A 25,546-nucleotide genomic window follows, 5' to 3' on the forward strand; every position below is an offset into this window, starting at 1 on the left:
TACCTAGAGGGCAGGGATAACACGATGGACAGGCTGCCATCCATGAAAGGAAATCAGAAAGGAGATCAAAGAAGCTTCTAAGTTTATCCATCCCTAGTGTGTTGAGGGTGATCTGGGGGCCCCCTTGGCTTCTGGGTCCAGTCACAGTTGCAGCCACTGCAATCCCTATAGTTACACAAGTGGTTGCAGCATAGTGAACAGATCTCACCCACATGATGTGTTTCAAGCCCTCAGCATGTCCGTTTCTGCCAGGGTTTTTAGACATGCATTTCATCCTTTGCAAAGCAAAAGTTGAAAGCCACAGGGGGTTGCAGAACAATTGTCAGGTGAGCTGCTGGAAAAACCACCCAATTTCCTTATTTCATCTGTTTTGCATTTGGTTTCTATCTACAGTCCTATGAAAAAGTTTGGGCACCCCTATTAATCTTAATCATTTTTAGTTCTAAATATTTTGGTATTTGCAACAGCCATTTCAGTTTGATATATCTAATAACTGATGGACACAGTAATATTTCAGGATTGAAATGAGGTTTATTGTACTAACAGAAAATGTGCAATATGCATTAAACCAAAATTTGACCGGTGCAAAAGTATGGGCACCTCAACAGAAAAGTGACATTAATATTTAGTAGATCCTCCTTTTGCAAAGATAACAGCTTCTAGTCGCTTCCTGTAGCTTTTAATCAGTTCCTGGATCCTGGATAAAGGTATTTTGGACAAACAATTCAAGTTCAGTTAAGTTAGATGGTCGCCGAGCATGGACAGCCCGCTTCAAATCATCCCACAGATGTTCAATGATATTCAGGTCTGGGGACTGGGATGGCCATTCCAGAACATTATAATTGTTCCTCTGCATGAATGCCTGAGGATTTGGAGCAGTGTTTTGGATCATTGTCTTGCTGAAATATCCATCCCCGGCGTAACTTCAACTTCGTCACTGATTCTTGAACATTATTCTCAAGAATCTGCTGATACTGAGTGGAATCCATGCGACTCTCAACTTTAACAAGATTCCCGATGCCGGCATTGGCCACACAGCCCCAAAGCATGATGGAACCTCCACCAAATTTTACAGTGGGTAGCATGTGTTTTTCTTGGAATGCTGTTTCTTTTTGGACGCCATGCATAACGCCTTTTTTTATAACCAAACAACTCAATTTTTGTTTCCAAAATGAAGCTGCCTTGTCCAAATGTGCTTTTTCATACCTCAGGCAACTCTATTTGTGGCGTACGTGCAGAAACGGCTTCTTTCTCATCACTCTCCCATACAGCTTCTATTTGTGCAAAGTGCGCTGTATAGTTGACCGATGCACAGTGACACCATCTGCAGCAAGATGATGCTGCAGCTCTTTGGAGGTGGTCTGTGGATTGTCCTTGACTGTTCTCACCATTCTTCTTCTCTGCCTTTCTGATATTTTTCTTGGCCTGCCACTTCTGGGCTTAACAAGAACTGTCCCTGTGGTCTTCCATTTCCTTACTATGTTCTTCACAGTGGAAACTGACAGGTTAAATCTCTGAGACAACGTTTTGTATCCTTCCGCTGAACAACTATGTTGAACAATCTTTGTTTTCAGATCATTTGAGAGCGGGCTGTCCATGTTCGGCGACCATCAAACTTAACTGAACTTGAATTGTTTTGTAGAAAGAAATGGTCCAAAATACCTTCATCCAGGATCCAGGAACTGATTAAAAGCTACAGGAAGCGACTAGAGGCTGTTATCTTTGCAAAAGGAGGCTCTACTAAATATTAATGTCACTTTTCTGTTGAGGTGCCCATATTTTTGCACCGGTCAAATTTTGGTTTAATGCATATTGCGCATTTTCTGTTAGTACAATAAACCTCATTTCAATCCTGAAATATTACTGTGCCCATCAGTTATTAGATATATCAAACTGAAATGGCTGCTGCAAACACCAAAATATTTAGAACTAAAAATGATTAAGATTAATAGGGGTGCCCAAACTTTTTCATAGGACTGTATATATAGTCAGTATTTTGTAGATATCCATTTTTGTACATTTTTATTCAATTTTCTTTTCTTTGTGGATTTTTATTGATGTGAAGGCGGGTTCACACCTGCGCACTGGTCTCCGTTATGCAGGTTTCCGTTTCTTGCCCGAAAATGGGCAGGAGATTGAAACTTGCAGTCATTTTTCAAACCCATTCATTTGAATGTTTGAAAAGTGTCCGGCTGTGAGCGTTTTATGCTCTCCGAGGCGAAACAGTTTTTTTTACCGGACACAAAGTCAGACATGCAGGACTTTGTGTCCAGTTAAAAAAAAACGTTTTTGCCGCGGAGAGCACAAAACGCTCACGGGTGCTCACGGCCGGACAGTGAATGTAGGTTTCCGTCTTCTGCCAGCAGAAAACGGAAACCTGGATAACAGAAATCGTGCGCTATTGGGAACCTGAAATCTGTAATAAAACTAAAAAAAAACAATAATAAAAACAATAATAATAATATCAAATAATAATAAAATAATACTAAATATTAATAAAGATTATAAAATAATGAAACAAAAAAATAAATAACTAATAACTAACAATAATAATAAAGTATCTGATTCTAAAATTTCATTGACATGTTGCAGAGGAAAAGTTTCCAAAAAACAGTACTCACCCCAAATGGCTTTGTCTCAACGGCCTTTCTATTGAAATGTCTTGTACATGGGCTTTACTGGGATTTTACTGTAAGGGCCCGTGCACACGGAGTTTACGTTCGCGCATTTTAGCATAATACACGTGTATAGAATACACGTGTAAAAATAGCAGTCCCATTGACTTGAATGGAAATTTTTACATGTGTAAAAAATGCGCCAAAAAACGTTATGCGTTTTTTACACGTGTAAAAAATTCCATTCAAGTCAATGGGACTGCTATTTTTACACGTGTAATATGCTAAAATTTGCGCACGTAAACTCTGTGTGCACGGGCTCTAACTGTTTTGCAACTTCAGTGGTTTGCTTACAAGTAAAAAAGCTGAAAAAAATTCCAACATGGTTGATCTCACGTCACCAACATAATTGGCGACATGCGACACATTGGTTCCGTCATTTAACCAAGCGTCACCATGGAATACTCATAATAGACAGAAATAAGAAACGTATGTCATTTCATCAGGATTCCTACGCATCTGCCAACTTCTGTGGCTTAGTTATATTCTTTATATGGGATTTGAGTCTACACTTTTCCTCTCCTCCCTGCCTATTTTCCCAGACTGCTTGTCAAGAGGTATATATAAAAATAGCCAGGGTCGGGTGTGTCTCTGGGAGTTCTCAGTAGCCCTCGGCCTGACTCCGAATATTATAAATAGACTTCCTAGGCTGGCTGCATACTGGTATACAGTAGTGAGGGACACTGTATAGCGGTATAGTACAGGACATGTTAAGGCTGGATTCATACGTAGATTCGGCCAAGAATACTAATGATAATCATGTGTCAATGGCTGAAATGGTCACCCTTAATAAATATCTATACTAAAGCAGGTTCTGATCCGATCGCTATGATTAATATGACCAAAGACCATAACGGTTTGTTGCAGAAAACTCATTATTGGAAATAGGCTTTACTTTTGTTACAATGGGAATAATACTTTGGATGACAAATGTTACAGTTGTGCCGATACTAGAAGCGATCCCTCTAAATAAGCCGCAATCCGATTGTCGCTGGCTAAACCAAGGTGCAGGGTGTAAGGGATTCCCTAGTATTTCCCCTATACAAGGACTTGGCCTTTGCTGCAGGGATTTCCCAAGTAGACATTTTTCATTTTCTTCATGGACAATATAATGAAGGGAAGATGAAATAAAAACCAGGACTTATCTCTGTCCAACTGGATTATGCTGGCTGTGCATAGGCAGGCAAGGTACCAAGACTTTGGCCTCTCTGTCCCTTACCCTATTACATCACAGCTCTGGATGTCTGCTGGATATAATCCAGTATGCCATATGAGGTAGGAATCACACTCAGTTACCAGTGACAAGCTCCTGAATGAAGAAGTGCTGAGGTCAGCCCCAGTCTTGTAGGCTGCAGATGTCCTCAGCTCTGTCTGATATTTATCGTCACAACTGCTTGTAAAAATGCAGAAAATGTTATAAAACGTGTAATTATCTGACCCCGGCTATTGTAGCGAGATGTCTTCTGTCATTCACAGTCAGCTCCTGCTGCTTATCTGGTGACCTGTTTACACAATGCTTTTGTTATTTATTTTTTATGTTTACTGGGCAGAAAAGGGTTAAATGGGGATTCTAAGACTTTAATATTTATTACCTATCCATGGGAAAGATCATCAATATCACATTGGCGGGGATCTGATTTTCCGTACCTTCATAGTCGCAGTCATACTTTGAAATGAGCGAACACTGTTCGGATCAGCCGATCCGAACAGCACGCACCCATAGAAATGAATGGAAGCACCTGTGACGCTGACTTTGCCGGCGGCCGGCCGGCGTCACAGGTGCTTTCATTCATTTCTATGGGTGCGTGCTGTTCGGATCGGCTGATCCGAACAGTGTTCACTCATGCAATTTACTAACCCATTGATGACATTAGTTTGCTGGTGTAGAGTGCCATAAAAGTGCTGCACAACCTTTTTTGGTTGTTGGTTCTGTACCCACTTTTTATGAAAGTGGGTGAGTGGGACGACTCAGGTGAACAAATTTGTGTGAGTCATATGCAAGATCTACACATGTTCCTGACTGACACAGATGGGGAAGATTTTAATCTTGGCCTCTTCATAATTCAGGCACATCTTGCATCAACAGGGGAATGAATAAAGACTGGTAGAGGTCTGACCACTGAGACCCCCACTGATCCTGAGAACGAGGGTGTTTTACTCTTAACTGGAGTAAAACATCCCCACTCTTAGCGGTCAGACCTCCACCAATCCTAGGTGAGAGATATAAGAGATACAAAAGGCTACATTCACATCTGTATCTGAATCTCCATCGCAAATTCCGTTAAAAATCGGCAGAGAGAAAAGTTCTGCAAGGAGGACTTTTCTCTTCTGTGGCTTGAGTATAAGGGCCCCTTCACACGGAGTTTACGCTCCGTATATTCTGTACATTTTACACGTGTAAAAATACACGTGTAAAATGTAGTTAGCCATTAAGTTCAATGGCTTTTTCGTATAACGCGCGTATTTTTGCACGCATGCAAAAAGACGCACGTTATACGAACATGGCATTGAAGTCAATGGCTAACTACATTTTACACGTGTATTTTTACACATGTAAAATGTACAGAATACACGGAGCGTAAACTCCGTATGAAGGGGCCCTAAAAATGGCAGAAACCCAAACACCATTAAAGTTACTTACAGTTGTAAGAAATACGAACCTGTAGAATTTGAGTTGAAGGCTGAAAGTTGTATGTAACTTTTTTACTGCAGACATTAGTAGAAGCCGCACATGATAGATGACTTGACTCTGTTTTGGCAGCATGCTCACTGGGTATGTTTACATGGATTATTTTCCAGTCTGAAATCCGCAACAAAAACCCCATCCTGAAACTCTGATAGCTCCAGCATTTCAGTATATGCTGTGAGCTCAACACACAGATACAGCTTCGCTCAATGGTGCTTAGTGCTTACCTCCATGTGGCCAACAGCAATGGTTTTGCACTTAAACTCTGTTTCCTATTGGAAAAGAGAGAACACAATGGCAGTTCATAAATGACTTCTCACAGACTCTGACATATCAAATAAAAAATCTGCCTAAAGAGGACCTTTCATGTCCTCAGGCACTGTCGGCTTTCCCATTATGTTCCCCGGGGCAAGAGATATTGGTGCCCTTAACGATATCTCTTTACCCTCAGAAGGGCGTTCCTGACAATCTAGCCGGGCTGTGAGGAACGCCCCCCCACCCTCCGACAGTACTTGTCCATAGTTCTGTACTGTCAGAGAAGGCGTTCCTTACCACCCAGCAATGACGCTAAGCGGCAAAGAACGCCCTCCAGTACTAATCTATGGACTAGCACTGTCAGGGGGGCATTCATCACCGCTTAGCGTCATTGCTGGGCGGTAAGGATTTGTTCACATCTGCATTTGGATTCCGTCTGTAGAAGTCCACATGAAGACCCCCGGACGGAATACCGAACGCAACTGTAAGCAATGTGCCAGTAAAAGTACACGGACCCCGTACACGGACCCCATAGACTATAATGGGGCCTGTGTTCTTGCCGCCAGATCTCAGCAGGGATCATGCGGACAGAAAAGTAATTTGCAATCTACTTTCCTGCCCACATGATTCGTGCGGGCAGCGCGTGGGAAGCACACGGGCCCCATTATAGTCTATGGAGTCTGTGTGCTTTCACTGCACAGCACTTGCGTTCGGTATTCCATTCAAGGGGTCCCCATACAGACTCCCCGAACGGAATACTGAACGTAGATGTGAATGAGGGATAAGGAATGACCCCTCTTACAATAAAGAGCTATGGACGCGTACAGTCAGGGGTCGGCGTTCCTCACAGCCTGGCTAGACTGTCAAGAGCGCCCTTCTGACGGTGAAGAGATATCGGTAAGGACACTGATATCTCTTGCCCCAGGGCACATAACGGGAAACGGACAGTGTGGTATATAAAACCGTATGTGCCTAAGGACATGAAAGATCCTCTTTAAAATATATGTAAACATAAGTGTATGTTCACATGCATCAGTTAATGCATGGTTAGAAACAACATTAAGGCTAAGGCTCAACGAGATGTCCTGCAGCATTAAAGCGCTGCAGGAAAAAACGCATCGGCTACGCATTGCGGTTCTTCCCACAGCACTTTAAACAGAAAATTTGCAGAGTTTTCCTCCACGGACTTTCTGGTACAATTATATCTATGGGAAACTGCTGGCGGTTCCATAGATATAATTGACATGCTGCGATTTCCAAAACCGCGCTGGTTTTGGAAATCGCTGCATGTTCGCACCACAGTTTTTACCGCAAAGTGGGCATGGGATTCACAAGAATCCCATCCACTTTGCAGTTACTGTAAAACGCCACAATTTTTCCTGCGGTGTTTCCACTGAGGGAAAAGCGCGGCATTTCCAACCCGTGGGGTCCTGGCCTAAGGCTAAAGCGCACTTTGCATTTTTGGCTGCTGTAGCTGAAATAAATGTGTTTTACATTACCAGCAAGTGAATGAAATTCTGGTAAATCTCATGAACACATTGGGGAAAAAAAGAGCTGTGGGAAAAATGGTGGTGGGGGAATCATGAGCATTGTCCCTATATATTCAATAGGGAACGGAAAAAAAGCAGAGAAAAACGCTGAAGAAAAAAACGCTATGTGGGGCCTTAGCTTATGCTAGGTTCACACCGGCGCTCAGGTTTCTGTTTTTCAGGTTTGCTTGGTGACCCAAAAAATGGAAACCCAATCCATTTAAAAATTGGTTACCTGCGGATCCCATAAACTATAATGGGGTCCATCGGATTTCTGCACGAAAACTTTAGGACAATGGGAGGCAGATTTGGGGCGGAATCTACAATGAATTCAGGGGAGGAAGCCACCCCCAAATCCGTGGCAACTTACTTACGTGTGAATGTACCCTTTTCTTCCTGCTGGTCTCAGTTCTGAAATGGCGGACACCAAATGGACCCCATTATAGTCAATGAGGTCTGCGTGTATCCGCTGTTTTAACCATTCGGGTCTCTGATGTTTGGGTCCCACATCAGACCTGAATAACAGAGAACAACATTAGTTTCTCGCAGGAAAATCTCACTGGAGTCCGTCTGACCGTGTGTGTGGCTGCCATTTTAGCCTCTCCATTGTTTTGGTCCTCCAACTAAGCACAATAATGGAGAGGCTACAGTAGTGTGAACCCAGTGTAAGGCGAAGGCCCCATGGGACATTCAAGTGCTGTGGGAAAAACCGCGGCGGCAACACATCGCGGTTCTTCCCACAGCATTTTAGACAGAAAGTTTGTGGCGTGTTCCTCTGCGGACTTTATGTTACAATTATATCTATAGGGAAACCACCGGTGTTTCCGTAGGTGTCATCGACATGCTGTGATTTCCAAAACTGTGCTGGTTTTGGAAATTGAGGCGCGGTATTTATCGTAAAGTGGGCATGGGATTTGCTAGACTCCCATCCACTTTGCGCTTACTGTAAAATGCCGCGATTTGTCCTGTGGCGTTTCCGTCCCGTGGGGCTCTGGGCTTAGAGTGCATTCACATTGTGCAGACTGTGCTACCAAACACAACTCAAATTAAGCACCTACATCAAAAAACGCATCAAATCTGCGTGTAGTTTATCTGCAATGGTTACCTGTGTGAATACATCCAGAACAGTCTTACACTTTCTATTGCCGTTGAAAATACTATTGGAAATAAGTTTGTCGCGCGTGAGGTAAAATCTTGTGCACGGAGGGTAAAAACTTCGGCCCTGTTGGTAAATATGTGTCTTGTATGGAGGCACCACAAGCCTCAGCAGAGCCGCCCTGTGTGTGCTGCGGGGTGCCGGCGGTAGGGGGCGGCAGCGGGGACTCCAGCACAGGTTGTCAGGGCCGCGGGAGGTGTCATAAAGCCTCCAGTGTAAGGGGCGGGCGCTGAGTCACAGGAGGAAATTGGCGCCCGTGCGCGCTCCTTCCTGCACCTCCCTGCACTGTCCTGGCGGCCGCGGACACGGTCACTGCTGTTACCTGTGCGGGCGGTGAGGGAGAGCTGGGCCTGCAGTGAGAGGACACCTGAGGGCTCCCATGTCCGCTCCTGCCCGCTGACAGACCCTCCACAGTCCGCACCACCTGCTCCCGAGCCCGGCACATCACAGCTGATCGCCCGGGGGATTGTTACACGGAAAGTGCACGAAACAACCATCTCCAAGTGTGAATGAGACTCTGTGAGGAGGCAGGAAGACGCAGCCATGCAGGACATCTCGGACTGCCTCAGCCCGCAGGCTCAGAGTGTGGTAAGAGCTGACACCGCCATGCTTATACTACTACTGCTACTGCTGTCACCCAGCTTTCTAAGTGTCCTGAGTGACATCTGCCCAGCTCTCCTCAGGCATAACCGCGCCTGCTAGAAGTTTGCTTAGGAGTAACCAGAATTATATGGATGATCCACTGTCCCACAAGTACCCTTAGGAAGGTGTCATTCAGGTGCATAGGAAAGCTGAGTGATACGTCTTAAAGGGATCTCTGATATGTGTGAGACCACCACCTGTAGACCAGGGGTCCCCATTGCTGTGAGTGAGAGGTGTGGGCTCATGGCCGCCTCTATAGGAGTTCTGGAAATAGCAGAGCCAGTGAGGGCGGTTATTTTTGGAACAACTATAGAAGCAAATTGAGCTGCACAAGTACAAGTACATCTCCTGGCACCGAGGCCACGTGGGGGGGTGGGGGACCCCTATTCTTTAGATAAACCCCCAGCTATCAGACATTTATAATAATAATGCGCCAACATATTCCGCAGCGCTGTACAATTTGTAGGGTTCAAATACAGACAAAGATACATTACAAAGAACGTCATTTCACACAATGTGACTGAGGACCCTGCTCACAAGAGCTTACAATCTATGAGGTAGAGGGGATGACATATCTTGTGGATTGGGAATACTCCTTTAATACAAGCCATATTGACTATCGCCCAACTTTCCCAGAAACCTATTTATTACCAGATTTACGTAATTGGGGGAATTTATTAACCTATTAATGCTGGTTTTCTGGCATGAATGGGTGTAAATGTGGAGCCTCTTTGACATGTTCTCCCTGCGCCCTGCTCACTACTTTTCTCAAAAATGGACTGACTGGGGCAGCAGCAGTTTTCGGCACCTGGAGGTCGCCGAAACATCTGATCTGTGCAAGGGTCTCACTGTCAAACGCCCACAGATCACCTATCATGTGAATAGGTCACCAGTATCCAAATCCCATTTGCGCCTGGAACACCCCTTTAAGAGAACGCTATACAGAATGCCAGTTTATCTTCAGTACTCCTATTTTATTATATGGCGGAAGGCTGTTTAATCCGCTCATCTGCAGCTTCCCAAACAATCTCCCACCCCCATAGTCTTACCTTCCTGTGGTCTTGTGATCTTGGCATTGCCATCATCCTGTTTCATGGTCACTCTGTAGTATTGTCCTGATCCACCAGGGCACCTGTATAAATAAATACCTCTGTCGCTGGATGCGGTGAAGTTTCTGTATACAGGTGACGGGGTGGATCATGGTGGCACATGTAGTTGCCTTGATGTAGAGGACACAAGCAGGAGAGGGATGTATGCCCTGGCTCAGGCAGTTTATTACGCACTTTAACTTCACTTTAGTGTATTTTTGCACATTTTGTGGTTTCTGCTGTACGTCCTGGGCGCTTACTCCATTGCTGCTCTCATAGTTTGAGTAACAGGAAGTTGTGAGTGCAGCAATGTGCTTGTACAGGATAAGCAGGCCACGGCTCCGGTGCTGCAGCTTTATACGTGGTGGAGCCAACACAGATCCTCTACATAGACACTTTACAGTGACTGTGTAAAGCTTTCTACAAGTCTAGGAGCGGATGTTATTCTCACATATTAGGTAAGAGTTTCATTAGGCTGCAGGGCTCCTCACCCATTGTACCCACAGACACTCCTGTCATTATTAATACAGCACCTTTATATAACAGCGGTATTACAGTTGCTGCAATTGTAAGCACACACCTCTATATAACACCAGTGCTACAATAAGCACACACCTCTATATAACACCAGTGCTACAGTTAGCACACACCTCTATATAACACCAGTGCTACAATAAGCACATATCTCTGTATAACACCAGTGCTACAATGAGCACACACCTCTATATAACACCAGTGCTACAATAAGCACACACCTCTATATTACACCAGTGCTACAATAAGCACACACCTCTATATTACACCAGTGCTACAATAAGCACATATCTCTATATAACACCAGTATTACATTTGGCATTAGAATCGCTACAATTGTAAACACCCGACACATTGCTCCACTACATTTGTCCATAAGGTGACATCAATACAGACCTGTCAGTGGTGTCACCACCGCACCAGCCATGTAGGATTATATATAATATAGTTTGGCACACAGCAGTGCCATTGACCCACGTGCCAAGCATAAGAGTTACAATACAAATGTGTCACAGCCGTAACCGTTCAAACCGGTGTTTGCTCTTGTACAACCCTACTGTCTCTTTCCAGGGTCCTGTACTGTTCTATACTCCTCCGAGAAGCCCGTCAGCGGCCATTATTTAGCTATAATAGTAGATATTGCTTTCTGTCACTTTGCCTTTTCCCGTCTCAGAGAATTTTGGAAGTGATGCGGCAGATCACAAGTGCAGAGTTTTTGGCCAATGCTAAAACTTCAGGACACTCTGTGAATCCTAGGCATTTGTTTGGAATAGGGTGTGGGTAGTCAGAAAGCGGACCCTGGGCGCCCTGGTTGTATGTATGTAAGGGATACATTGAAGCCGTATTCCCATCTCAAGGATCATAGTTAATGTTGTTGTTTAAGCTACATGAAGTGTTTTATCTATTTTGCTCATTTGTCAGATCCTGATGATTTTGCCTCCTCATTGTTTACAGCTTGTTGTCTAGGTTTCATACCATCTCTACGATCTATCACTATGACTGGGCTGGTCTGTCCACATCTATTCTCTTCACTGTGACTGACATCTAATGGAGCCTTCTGTCAGCTCTGCAAAGTGCAATAAGCTTCAGGGCAAGAACAGTGCTTGCTCAATGCCTGTTATCTCTGTATGTAGATCCAGACATAAGTGTTCAATGTAGTCTCAGGCTTGAGTGAGCCATCACACAGGTTAATCCTACCCACCAATGTGTCATGAAACCAGAAAGTAGAGGGGAGAGGAGACAGGAAGACAGGTGAAACCCTGAGATAGGAAAACAGATTTAGGCCCCAGGTAAAAAAAAAAAAAAAAAAAAAAAAACTGCAGAAAAATTAATCAAGACTGGTCATCATATTAAGACCGCTGGCGGGAGATTCTTCTGAATTAAGAGGTAGTGGTCTCCAGATATTTCTGTTGTAACACGGGAGGTCCTCTGCACTTGAAATGATATGTACACCAGTTGGGAAGTACCGTAGGTTTCAGGTATAACTCTCCAGTTTTTTGGTGTGAGTTACAGTACATTTGTCAGGTTACGTCTTCCATGATCCCTTGATCATCAGCCACTAGAAGGGTCTGGTACTGTTTGGCCTGACAGCTATTGAAGTTGTACAAATCCCATAGAGGTTTCCATTGGGATACAATGGTAATTGTGTAGCAACTTCCATAGTTAAAGGAGCACTCCAGGATAAAACTAATACTGTTATACCTATTTCAGGGCACTTGTTTTTTGTCTGATGTTCTTTAACTCCTTGTGTCGTGCACAGACTCCTCAGTTCTTTTGCTCCTTGAAGCATTGTGTAACCGCTGTCTTTGTATAGTCCGAGCCTAAATCAACTATATATAACTTTTCTGTATCCCATGCTCTTTTCCAGAGTGTGTTGTATAGCCAGACATCGCAGGAGCGTGGCGCTTGGCGGCACATGTGTATACACAGTCTCACGGCTGGACCCGGCTGGGTGGAGTACTGCTGGCAGTGGTGTTTAGTTCTTCTATAAAATGACTGAATCACCGTAGCATCGTGGCAGGGCTATCATTACTTGGGCATTTGTCATAACTATATGGCTAATATAAAAGGAACTTACAGCGCTGTATTATCTGCTTGTTGCTGCAATACATCCAGTAGACAGAGCTGCTTGCTCATAGTCATAATAGTTGTCTGTCAGGTTCTTACAAGTCTCTGTAGGCACTTGTTATAGATCCTTGTCTCTCACACTTGTGTGTTTGTGAATACAATTTCTTTTTGTATTTTTTTTAGGCTTGTTTGCTGTTAAGTACAAAAGATAACTATAAAAAACAATGGTTTGAGGCCTGGTTGACATCTCCATTTTGGCTATTCCTTTCCTCTGTCCGCATGAAAAATGCAGAGAGAAAAGTCCTGAAAACAGCACTTTTCTCTCCACATTTTTTCATGCAGAAACCACACAAACCCCATTATAGTCTATGGGGTCCGGGGGTTTCCTAAGTTAACAATGAGAATATCCAACAGCCACAATGTCTAAAAATCCACTGTTATTGGTATAGAAGTTAACACATAGGTTATCTTAGCCAGCTAGGACGCATTCCTTTTACAATGGAAACCATTTTTGCCACGTAAGATAACCTACCATATAAGCCGAGTTTTTCAGCACAGTTTTTGTGCTGAAAAAGTGCGCCTCGGCTTATAAGTGCGTCAATACAGTAATTGAAAATGTCACATGACTGGTCTGCAGTGAAAGACATCTGTGGGAGGCTGCTGGAGCAGCGATAGGTGAGTGGTGAGGCAGCGCTGCCTCCAGGACCGCCCCAAGATGTTTCCAGAGCATCTTCTCTGCCTTGAAAACATCTTAAGGCGGCCCTGTTCCAGGGGCCTCCCACAGATGTCTTTTACTGCGGACCAGTTCAATTACCACTCGAGTCAATACGGTAATTGACTCAACCGTATTGACTCCTTGTAGCGGTCCTCCGCTCCAGTTCCGGCCCCCAGACATCTGGGGCATTATCATACAGGCCCAAAGCATTATGGTAGCAGTAGCAGCCTGTTGCCATACAGGCCCAAAGCCTGTGCTAGCAGTGACAGGCTATTACTACTACCACAGGCTTTGGGCCTATATGGTAATATCCCAGACCACGTGACATCTGGGATTTTACCATATAGGCCTGAAGCCGGCTAGGATTAACATGAGCACAAACAGAATGTCATGCATTTTCCACCCTCGGCTTATAGTTGAGTCAATAAGTTTTACCTGTTTTTTTTTGTGGTAAAATTTGGGGGTCTGCTTATATTCGGGTTGAGTTATACTCGAGTATATATGGTATGTTTTATCTTCAATACCAATACCAACAATTTTTAGAAATTGTGGCTGCTGGATATCGTTCTCATCGTTTTCTTCCTGAAGTGCGCCCTGGGCCGACAGGGATTGTATCTGTGCATAGATGAAGTTGTAAAACTCCAGCAGTCCGAATCTCAATAATAAAATTTAACTGTTTAATATATTCAGCCATAAAACAAGAAACAAAGTTTCAAACGAGTTTAAGCAGCATTACTAAGTGCTAACTGACGCGTTTCGGAATGTCCATGCTTCCTTAAACGTAGCTTGTTACCGTGCACCCTTTTCTCTCAGGAAGGATGTAAGTTTTTTGCGCTAGTATTTTTTCTAAAAAAAAAAAAATATTTTTGATGGGCTTTTTTTTCCCCCTACCCTTTCAGTATTGTTTCCTAAGTTAACCGTTTTTTTATGCACATTAGGTTTCCCTTCGAAGGGGTTCCCAAGCGGAAACCCATGTTCAGATGTGAACCAGGCCTCACAGTGTTTATGAAAATCACAGCAAAAAGAAAAAAAAAAACCAGTGTAAGAGTGAAAATTAATATTTATAGAGATAAAACAAAGGGAAGGCAAAAATCTAGATTCTGCAGGTTGCACAAAAAAAAATTCTTGCTGCCTAAATTTACAGAGGTGGTCTGAAGAGAGATGGCGATTAGAGATGAGCGAACACTGTTCGGATCAGCCGTTCCGAACAGCACGCTCCCATAGAAATGAATGGAAGCACCTGGCACGTACACTTTGCCGGCGGCCGGTCGCCGTGCCAGGTGCTTCCATTCATTTCTATGGGAGCGTGCTGTTCGGAACGGCTGATCCGAACAGTGTTCGCTCATCTCTAATGGCGATTTCTTCTTGCAATGCCAGGTGAGGAATCCCTTTCTCTGCACCCCTTTCTGCTTTGTGATGACAGCTACAGATAAGGATAACTATTCAACTGAATGGCAGTGGTGGAACAACCTGCTGTGAACTTGAATTATGTGGCCATAACCTAAAGAGGCTTTACCCATGGCCAAAACATCCCCTAAGTTAGAAAATGGGCGCCTGATAACTGAGGGTCCATCCACAAGGCCTTGCTTCCCAGAGTTTCCTCTTTGTGAAGTGGTAGGACGTCTATGGGACGGATGCAGATCACCAAGCACAACGTCACTCAGTCCTATAGAAGTGAATGGAGCGCTGGTTATTTATACACCCCGACACTTCATTTGCACATGAACCCCCGTTCTCTCTGGATATTCCAGACTCTTATACCTTTGTATAGGGGATAGGTAGTGAGAAAACCCCTCCAGTCTTTGTAAAATGAAAAGAAACTTATGGTATGTCAAGATGAAGCAATATTTACTTGACATTTCAATGATGGTCAAGTTAACATTCTGTTCCAGAGTTTTGTTAATGCATGAAGTGTCAAGTTTAATTTTGAGATGCATAATAGCCTCAAACTAGGGTGGAGCTGCCAAAAATCAGGGCTACTACTCCCAAATCTGAGTACTCCGCTCTAGCCAGATACACCCATTTCTAGTTGTCCAAGAGAAAACTCCTATTGCTATGAGTGAATACATTTCTGTCTTTATTACACATTGGTTGTCCTGGGGTTTTGTGATATGTAATGTTTGTGCTTGTCCAGACTATATGGTTGCATGTATATGGGCAAATACAGTGAGGAAAATCTAGACCATTTATTGTCCACATTTGTGTCTGAATCTGGTTGGGAGCCCATGACTCCTATCATCCTAATGATCTGTGATGCTGGGATGCCCTATACTTTCTATAGTATAACAGGCAGGGACTCCTAGCGTCCTGGATCACCATGTTGCTTTGGACTTTGTCTCCTTACTGGGTTCTGGCCACGGAATCCCGCTGATGTACGGACCAGATTTTCTGGCCTGTATTCCCCTGGGTGCAAGTAACCGCAGCCTACAGTTACAGAACTGGCTGTGCTCTAAGGTTTCAGGTGAATACTATTGTATCCAATCTAGGATATGCTTTGTGAGCGAAATACTCCAACAGTAGCTGTCACATCTTTTCTGCTTTGTTACTGTAGTCCAGGCTGTTTAGTGTATGGAGGATTGTCTGGATCTGTATCTACCTCTTATCTGTCTGCAGAACTAAGTCTGGATGGGGTTTCAAGAATGTGGAAAACTCATTCACTTCAGTCTCCAGCCAAGGACCATACAAATGACTGTAAACTTTAGAAACTTGTTCAAGACTCCAGGGTTTGTTTGTTTTTTTTTTTTTTTTTTTTTTTTTTTTTAATAGTCAGAAAACAAGAACTTCCATAGACTTTAATATACAATAACCTGAAGATGTGCGTGCAGTAGATTTCTTCCAGGGATTTGTTTTGTACCAGGTTTGCATTCACTCTGACCGCAAGCGCCTACTTATTATTATTATTATTATTATTATTATTATTATTATTATTTATATAGCACCATTAATTCCATGGTGCTTTACATTTGGGGGTTACATACAATACACAAAATATACAGGTAGATATAATACTAACAGTGACCAACTGGCACAGTGGGGTAGAGGGCCCTGCCCACGAGGGCTTACAATCTATGGGGGAAGGGGGTAGAGGCAGAAGGAGAGGGGGACCTACTTAGTATGTCACATATGTTCAGGAGACAATTGATACGGTAACAATTTTTGTTCTTGGGACAGAGCTAGCTAAAACTCCAGTCACATGGCGCAACTTTCTTTATCTTTTTAGTTGCGTGACTTTTTTCCTATAAAAGATAAAGGCTATGTCACACAGCAGGAGCGGTTCTCACAGAATCTGAGGAATGTGACTGCTTGTGATCGCACATGTGACTGCTTATTGCCAGCTTGTTGGTTCTAGCCTTCATGTGTCACATTACTTATACATGTCACCTAACATGGCAGTGTAATATATTGGTGAAATCCCTGGAGTTTAATGTGCATGCTGCTAAAGAATGTCCCGTGAAGACAATGTCCTCTTTGTTGGGACAAGGGGCTTTATAAATGTGGCTTTTTCAGTAAGTTTCCCCATTGTGGGTGCAATATAAACCCGAGGAACTCCATCATTGCACAGTTTGGTTCCTCCCATGGATCAGTGTTTGGCAGATATACCCTAGGTATAAGACTATATGGACAGACATGAGCATCTGTAGGTTCGCAGAAATACGGCACTGACACATTCATTTCATTTAGTGAATCTGTGCCAGAAACTTGACAATAATAGCACTTGTCCTGAATTTTGCCCCTGGGCTTGTGGCCCCCTCCTCCTACAAGATCTGTCATAATACTGTGTGTATGTGGTCATAGAAAATAATGTTCTAAAACCATACAGGCTTGAACAGGCATCTTGAAGGACGGGCCTGTTTATATCCTGTTTCCCCCCCAGGCGAGGCACACCTTGGGTATTGTGGTCAGCACCATGCATTTGCTTCCTCTTTTCCTGATGGATCTTATATGATTGTTGACCAATATGTCTGATGCTATATGGACTTGTACGGTTGATAATGTATGTTTGGTCACTTTGATGCCTACCTTTACACCTATGGGCATTGTTTTTGAGGCACTTCGATTTGATCGATATGTCCTCATCTGCCATCTTCTTCTGTATTCTCTTTTCTTCCCCCTTAGCGACCCTTGACGTAACTGTACGTCATGGGTCGCATGGGGATGTATGGAGCGAGCTCACACGCTGAGCTCGCTCCATACACGGCAGATGCCGGCTGTATCATACAGCCAGGACCTGACACTAACAGCAGCGGTCGGTGCCCGAGCCGATCGCTGCTGTTAACCCTTTACACACTGCGGTCAAACGTGACCGCAGTGTGTAAACGGCGCCGGCGGCATGGTTGCCGCCATGTTTCGCCGATCGCCGCCCTCCTGAACGTCACATGAGGGCGGTGATCGGTTGCTATGACAGCCGGAAGCCTATTGAAGGCTTCCAGGCTTGTCTCTGCACTAGATCTATTAGACGATGCCAGAGGCAGCCTCTAATAGAAGTACTGCGATTTTCCTATTCACTGCAATACTGTAGTATTGCAGTGAATAGTATGAGCGATCAGACCCCCTAGGTTTCAAGGTACCTAAGGGGTCTGATCATAAATGTAACAGAAGAAAAAAAAAAGTTTTTAAAAGTATTAAAAAAATAAAAAAAAATATAAAAGTTCAAATCACCCCCCTTTCCCTAGATTAGCTATAAAAGTAATTAAAGAACATTAAACATAAACATATTAGGTATCCCCGCGCTCCAAAATGCCCGAACTATTAGAATATTAAAACATTTATCCCATACTGCGAACGGCGTAGCGGCAAAAAAAATAAAAACAGCCAAAAAGCGTTTTTTTCAACACTTTGCCTCCTATAAAAAATTGAATAAAAAGTGATCAAACCATCAGATCTTTCGCCAAATGGTATCAATAGAAACGTCATCTTGTCCCGCATAAAAAGACACCACAACCAGCTCCATACATGGAAATATGAAAAAGTTACAGGTGTTAGAACATGATGACACAAATTTTTTTTTCTATTTTGCAAAGTTTATCATTTTTTTAAAAGTATCAAAACATTTCAAATACTATATAAATTTGGTATCACCGCGTTCGTACTGACACGTAGAACACAGGTAACATGTCATTTGTACCAAACAGTGAACGCTGTAAAAATTAAACCCATAAGAAAATGGCGCAAATGCATTTTTTCTCCAATTGCACCTCATTCTGAATTTTTTTCCAGCTTCCCAGTACATTGCACAGCATATTGAATGGTGCCATTACAAAGTACAATTTGTCCCGCAAACAATAAGCCATCATGTGACTCTGTGAACTGAAAAATGAAAAAGTTATGGCTCTTGAAATGTGAGGAGGGAAAAACGAAAATGCGAAACCAAAAAATAGCCTGGTCCTTAAGGGGTTAAAATTTGTGTTTTTAATAGGTATTTAATAAAGATGTATTATGTACTCGTGGATTTCTTGTTATTTTATTGGGGTTGATTTAATAGATTGGACAAGGGCTCCCCATGTACTGCTAGTGGTGTCATGCCTACAATGTTGTAGGTTAACTGTTTCTATCCTAGATTGGGGGATTTTTCACTGGCGGTCGTCCGTCTGGTTGTGGTGCAGACGTGTAAGGAGCTGGTCCGCCTTGGTGAGCTGGTGCGATGCTTGAGATGTTCCAGCTGTCTGTCTAGGGATCTGTTCACCATCAGAGATGGGAGTACCAGGCTCCAGTGTTTGGATTATGGGTGGAAATAATCTTCAAGTGTTTTCAAACAAGACCTTGATTTAGGTGATGTGTTCGGAGCCGGAGCTCACCTCTGCTCCCCTCCAGCATTTTGTTTATTTCCTATGTCTGCCACCGCTATGCTTTTGGATGGATATTATGATATGGACTATCAACACTTTTTCACTTTATTTCGTTGGAAAATATCCGTAAGTATAAATCCTTGAGTTAACAAACTATTTGGCTACTTCTTAGTTAGTTCATGTCTTTGGGTAATCTGTATTAAGACCAGTATGGCTGCCATTGCCAATTGAGCAGGGGCCTCCATAATGTCAGGTCTACCTAATTCATTGCTGCTTTTCTGGGTCCCCAGGGTTAGCCTTCCTTATACTTTAGAACAAAGTTATTTGGGCATGTTGAATTTCAATGTCCAATCCTTGTGTTCCCATGGGAGATATGTATGTAGGGGATAGCTGACTTATTGAATGTGTACAGACATCTCTAGAATATAAGAAAGCTGGACGATGGCCCAAAAACATGTGACTATAACACTGGGCACTGTACAAGAGGGGGATGGCTGAAGGACTTGCCATATAGTACACACAGATAGTCTTGCAGGCATACAGTATATAAGAGAAGTTGGTGAGGTGATCCCTTTCCATTGTTCTTACATTTACTGTTGTTGGGTTGTCACAGTAATACCGAGGTTTCCTGTGTTAGTGAAATGTGTAAGTTAAATTAGTTGTCTTCCTTCCTATGGGCGGTTGTTTGAGCTCTCAGGGGCGTCTCCCCGCACACGTCTTCCTTTTCTGTACTACCTTGAAGAGACACATTCTTATATGTTGTAAGAAAGGCTGATGCAGTGAATGAAAGTACGTGCAATGACTTTGCACATCAGTATATTTACATGGCTGTCCCAGCCTGAAAACCCCCTAATATTCCATGTTTCATTGGAGGAACCTTATGGCAATCTGCTCTATTATAACATAGAAGTTGGACACGTTGCAGTCCTTGCATGTCACCCCTGTGATATTCAACAAGTTGTCCTTTCAGTGATCGTACATTATTTATTTTTTTTGCAGATTGTGAGCCCCACATAGAGCTCACAATGTACATTTTTCCCTATCAGTATGTCTTTGGAATATGGGATGGAAATCCATGCAAACACAGGGAGAACATACAAACTCCTTGCAGATGGTTTTTTTCGCCCTTGGCAGGATTTAAACACCAGGACTCCAGTGCTGCAAGGCTGCAGTGCTAACCACTGAGCCACCGTGTTGCCCCGCCAGTGATCGTACATTAAGGAATTGGGTTTAACAGTGTAATGGGAATCTTTATTAACGGATTTCATTAAAAAAAAACCAAAAAAAACCCAAAAAATAATTTGGAAGTTAGAATATATTTGAGAGAGATTTCCTGCTGACTGAACTCCCTCAGACTGACAGTCCCTTGTAGGGCGGCCTCTATACTTTCCAAATATGTTCTTCTTATTCTGCATTTCAGCCTCATTTTCAAGAAAGTCTTTATTTGTATGCAAATTAGCTGAAAAGTGGCTTTATGGGCGTGTCTTCTCCCGCCAGGGCAGAAAGTGAAGCCCCAGTAGGAGAAGACACGCCCCTAAAGCCCTCTTCAAGTAATTTGCATACAAATAAAATCCTGGAGCTTCAGTGCAGAATAAGAAAGGCATCTTTGGAAAATGTAGAAGCCGCCTTACATGGTACTGTCACTAGTCTAATATGGATTGTCCTGCTGACAGACTCCCTTTAAAAAAATTCACTATTAGTTCTGTTATTAGCTAACTTGCAATTGAGAATTTAATAGCAAATGAACACCACAGATGTATGAACTTTACACAGCTTTATAAAAGCACAAAGCCATAAAATCTGCACATTTTAACTCTGATGCAGTTTGTGAATGTGGATTTAATGAACATATATATATATATATATATATATATATATATATATATATATATATATATATATATATTAGTTTGTGGATTCTACACTGACATGTGAGTAAGGCCTTGGGCCTCACTTACACTGAGTCTTAGTCCTTCACATTTCCTTACAAGTCTACAGTCCTACGACCCCTGCTGCTTAGAGGAGGGATTCTGTAACTATGGTCTAACTATCACCTGCACCTGTATATTAGAGAACTGCTAACAACGCTATTTCCTAGTCTGCTGCGGTGGTGGGACAACCAAACTCCCTGAGAATCTGTCAGCAGAATTCAGACTGCCATGTACAGGAAACCTTGTCTTTGTATATACAGGGAGCCTGTCAGGTGGCAGGAGCTCAGGGAGAAGGGAACAAATGTCTGATGTTTTATGGAAACCAGGTTTAAATCTGTCTGTCTGCGTGGAAGCCCGTCCGCTAAAAAACCTGTCACCTGTGGACCCCATAGATTAAAAGGGAGTCCACTGGATACCCTTTAGGTTTTTACAATTTTTTTTTTTATACTGAAACAGCAGTATTGTGTGTGTGCTCAGAAAGTTTTGTTACATGGTTGGAACACAAACCAATATCCTAATCCAAAGAAATCCACAAAACAACGTGATAATAATAACCCTGACACTGCAAATCCACAAATATAAAGTCACCGTGTTCACATACTTATGAAAGTACAAATTTATTCTGGAAAGCGACTTCTCTGTTGTAACCTATTTAGGATGTAATACTGTTAGCGAAACAAAGCAAACACTGCGGCAGAGAGAGGTTGAGAATAATAAAATTCCTTGTTGAATGAAGCGACGGGCAGGAGGTCTTCCTATGCTTGTCTACGGCTGTGAGAAGTCTTCTAGGTTGTAAAGTAAGCTCTAGAAAATGGAGATCTCCACACTAAGGACACTTATCGGCGAACCACTGGATAGGGGGGACTCGGACCCCCTGTGATCTGGAGAACAAGGGCCTGCAGTTTTCCATGAGTGCGCCTTGTGAGTGGAGTGGTGAGAGGCTTGTATGGGTTAGTGAGCTGAATATCGCTTATTTAATTTTTTTTATCCTATATCTTATCTGTATGGGGTTTTTTTTTTGTTTTTGTTGTATCTATTTGTTTTTTATTAAAGAAATTGTGTGTGCTATAATTTTATGTAATGTGATGGCAGGAGATAAATGGAAGTAAAATGGAAATTGGGAAAATTACTGGCATGACACATTTTTCTCCTATGGTAAGGGCTACATAACTCTGCCAAGGCAACTAAAACAAATCTATTGTGTGTTAATGGCTTTACCCATTTTTCCACAGGCAGAGGCACGGTTGGCGGCCAAGCGGGCAGCACGCGCTGAAGCCCGAGAGATTCGTATGAAGGAACTGGAGAGACAGCAAAAAGAGGTAAGGTTATACTAAGTGTTAAATCATCACTGAATTGTAGGCTATGAGGACCATTAGGACTATGCTGCAAGTTAAAAGGAGTGCACGAGTCGGCTCAGAATATTGTCCTGTGTGGCTAGTGTGTGCCCATCATATTCTTTGTATAATAGTGAAGCAATGGACCGCCACTTTGTAACTAACTCAGAAGTTGGCATTAAAGGGGTCACAAATAGAGATGAGCGAGTAGTATTCAATTGAGTAGGTATTTGATCGAATACTACGGTATTCAAAATACTCGTACTCAGTCCAATACCATGCGGTAAATGTTTAAGGTGTTTACCACGCGGTATTTGACAGAGTAAGAGTATTTTGAATACTGTAGTATTCGATCAAATACCTACTCAATTGAATACTACTCGCTCATCTCTAGTCACAAGCATTACTGTCTTAGGGGTTATAATTTTTGATCTTTGTGAAGTGAGGTCCATTAAACAGTCTTTAAAGCCTATAAGTTGTGATGGGGTTGTCCAGATGAGTTGGCCAACGTGGTCAGTAAACCAAGAATCGGACCCTGTAAGAGGATGTCGATCATTTTTCCTTCATTCCTTCTAAAGTTGGAAATCTGATCAAGTTCAGTGCTTTAGAAGTACAGCTTTTGATATATCAATAATTTTAGCCTGGAGAACCGCTGTAAGGACTCGTTCACACGGGGCAAGAGGGGGCAGATTCTGACGCTGAATCGGGATTATTCCCATGTCAACTAGCCCTTATGGGTTTTATCTATTTAAGACAATGTGGGTTCTTTTATGTGGCTGCTCTGGATGTAGAGATGGCTGCCCATGCCTGTCTCCATTCATTCTTAGTGGGTGCTGAGAGTTGAGCAGGACCTTTTTTATATGACCGTGTCCATTTATCATTTGTCGTGAAAAATGGACAAATAGTTCTGTTTTTGACAGCCAAGTATCAGTGTTTGGTTTCTGTTTTTGATTAATTAAAAATAACAGATGAATTTAATTTGTCTTCATTTCTGTTTTGTGATGGACTTGTAAAATGATCCATCAAAAAATGGACAAGTGAATAGACTGGATCACGGTCTACATAAAACATTAATTCATCTTATGTCAGTGACTGGCTATAGTTCTAAAGCCGTACTGGATCCTTCTAGGACACTGTGTACATACCTGGCTCCTTGAGGTTTGTCAATACTCCACGAAGTTGATGGAAAATACTGGAACGTAACTGGTTAATGTTTACAGGTCCCTTTAGAAGTAGGATAGTTCTTTACCTTTATACAGCCTAGCAGGAGCACTTTGTATCAGAATTGGTATTTAAGGAAGTGGACGAGGAAGACTTTAAACCTAAAATGAAATGTGCTAGCTGATAGAAATCAACGAGATACTTCAGGTACTTAAAGATGTTTCATGTCCTCAGGCACATGTGGCTTTATGTAACACTAGAAAGCCGATAGTGTGCTGAATTCAGTGCACTGTTGTCTTTCCCGTTACGTTCCCTGGGGCAAGAGACCGATCTCAGCCCACCATCAGAAGGGTGTTCCTGACATCTAGCTGGGCTGTGAGGAACGCCCCACTCTGACAGTACTTGCCCATAGCGCCTTACTGCCCAGCCATGACGCTAAGCTGTGAAGAACGGCCCCCCAGTACTAGTCTATGGATGAGTCGGCGGGCGGTCCTCACAGCTCAGGTAGACTCAGGAACTTCCTTCTGACGATGGGCAGAGATCAGTGCTGAAACTAACGGCACAGATATCTCCAGCCCCGGTGGTGGTGAATTCAGCGCACTGTTGGCTTTCTAGCGGTGTATAAAACTGCATGTGCCTGAGGACGTAACAGGTTCTCTTTAACACCAAGCTGAGAGAACCATAAAAGATTAAGGCAGCAAAGACTGAAGTCCATTGATCACTATGGAAAATGATAAATGTGATGCAGGATAGTGTCATGGGCAGGGCTAGTGTCACTACTTCTCTACTACCATTCAAGGGACCTGCAATGATCTGATACTGATCCCCTATCTGAAGAACAGGCCGGCAATATCTGAAACCTGCAATACCCTGTAAGGCCACAAGCAGTTTGTTAGCCACGGCAGGATCACAGTTAGGCTAAGTTCACATCAGTCTTGAAAACTACACGGAGGACATTTTTTTTTTTTTTTTTTTTTTTCCCCCACTGTTTTATGGTGGACCTTATTAGAGTCCGTGGGGTCCACCCCAGGGAATTTTAGTACAAGTAATGGTTTCTGTTCTGCTCTGTGGCAGTATTGTTTGGCTAGTATTTAGTGTTGGCCGGCATGTCCATATACTCAGCCTGGGATTGTTGTTCTTCCTCTGCATCTCACAAGTCTTCTCAGACAGATCAGCTTAAGTCATTAGCAGAATCCCCATGTAAACAGCCAGAAGCAGGCGGAGAGTTACCTGTCTATGTTTGTCTTAAGATCAAGGAATGCTATTGCACCAAGACATAAGTGCACAGACCGGTCTGGCCGCTTTATAAATCCACTATATGAACAACATTCTAATATGGGACAGTTTATAACCAAATGGTTGAGCTGTGAATGACATTATATACACTTTCCGTATTATGTTCTCATGAACAGGCGCGCTGCTAAGTGTTTCGTATTGTCAGCGGGCACAATACAGTTTACTTCATAGCTGGAAATGGGCATTTTGGCAGAGCCGCATCTCCTGCACTTACTCCCTAAGCTCTGGTTACTTGTAACAGGAGTTGTCAGCACAGTCTGTGCACCTCTTCTCACATCATGGACATAGGGGGTATACTCTAGGTCTGTCACGTGCCAGCCTGACCTAAATTGTACTCTAGATGCTGCCAATCCTAAGTGTACAAAGCTGGGGCTGCGCACACCTCCTCCTGCCTCTGACTTACTTATATAAATGTCTCAGGACTTCTGTGTGCAGGGCTCCGGCAGTAGCAAGTCTCCAAGGAGAAGCCTTTACTGGGTATAATACACGTTGTAACCTTGGGAGATCAGTTCATAGAAGAATGTGGCTTTATGTATCGGAGCCTGAGAAACCTTGTAACCCTTCGCGTTAGCTGTATTCTTGGTGTAATGTCTGGGCTCACGTCACATAAGGCATTGGAAATCTCTAGACACAGAATACGATTCGCTTGATGTTAATATACCGTAGTAAGGTTTGGAGCCAGGTTGCCTTT

General features: G+C 43.0%; 1 protein-coding gene across 13 annotated transcripts in view; it reads left to right on the plus strand.

Annotated features, from left to right (window-relative positions):
* LRRFIP1 (LRR binding FLII interacting protein 1) overlaps positions 1-25,546 on the plus strand; it is a 95,120-nt gene that overhangs the window by 21,036 nt on the left and 48,538 nt on the right. For 9 of the 13 annotated variants that reach the window (XM_075284002.1, XM_075283999.1, XM_075283998.1 and 6 more), the window contains exon 2: positions 22,297-22,383. In XM_075284002.1, the coding sequence (XP_075140103.1) occupies positions 22,297-22,383 (87 nt within the window). Of the gene's footprint in view, positions 1-8,591; positions 8,890-22,296; positions 22,384-24,643; positions 25,333-25,546 lie in introns of those variants that run through there. The other 4 variants (XM_075283990.1, XM_075283997.1, XM_075283993.1 and 1 more) reach the window with 2 other exon arrangements.

The sequence above is a fragment of the Leptodactylus fuscus genome, chromosome 8 (assembly GCF_031893055.1).
Source record: "Leptodactylus fuscus isolate aLepFus1 chromosome 8, aLepFus1.hap2, whole genome shotgun sequence".
In the NCBI taxonomy this organism is placed as follows: domain Eukaryota; kingdom Metazoa; phylum Chordata; class Amphibia; order Anura; family Leptodactylidae; genus Leptodactylus; species Leptodactylus fuscus.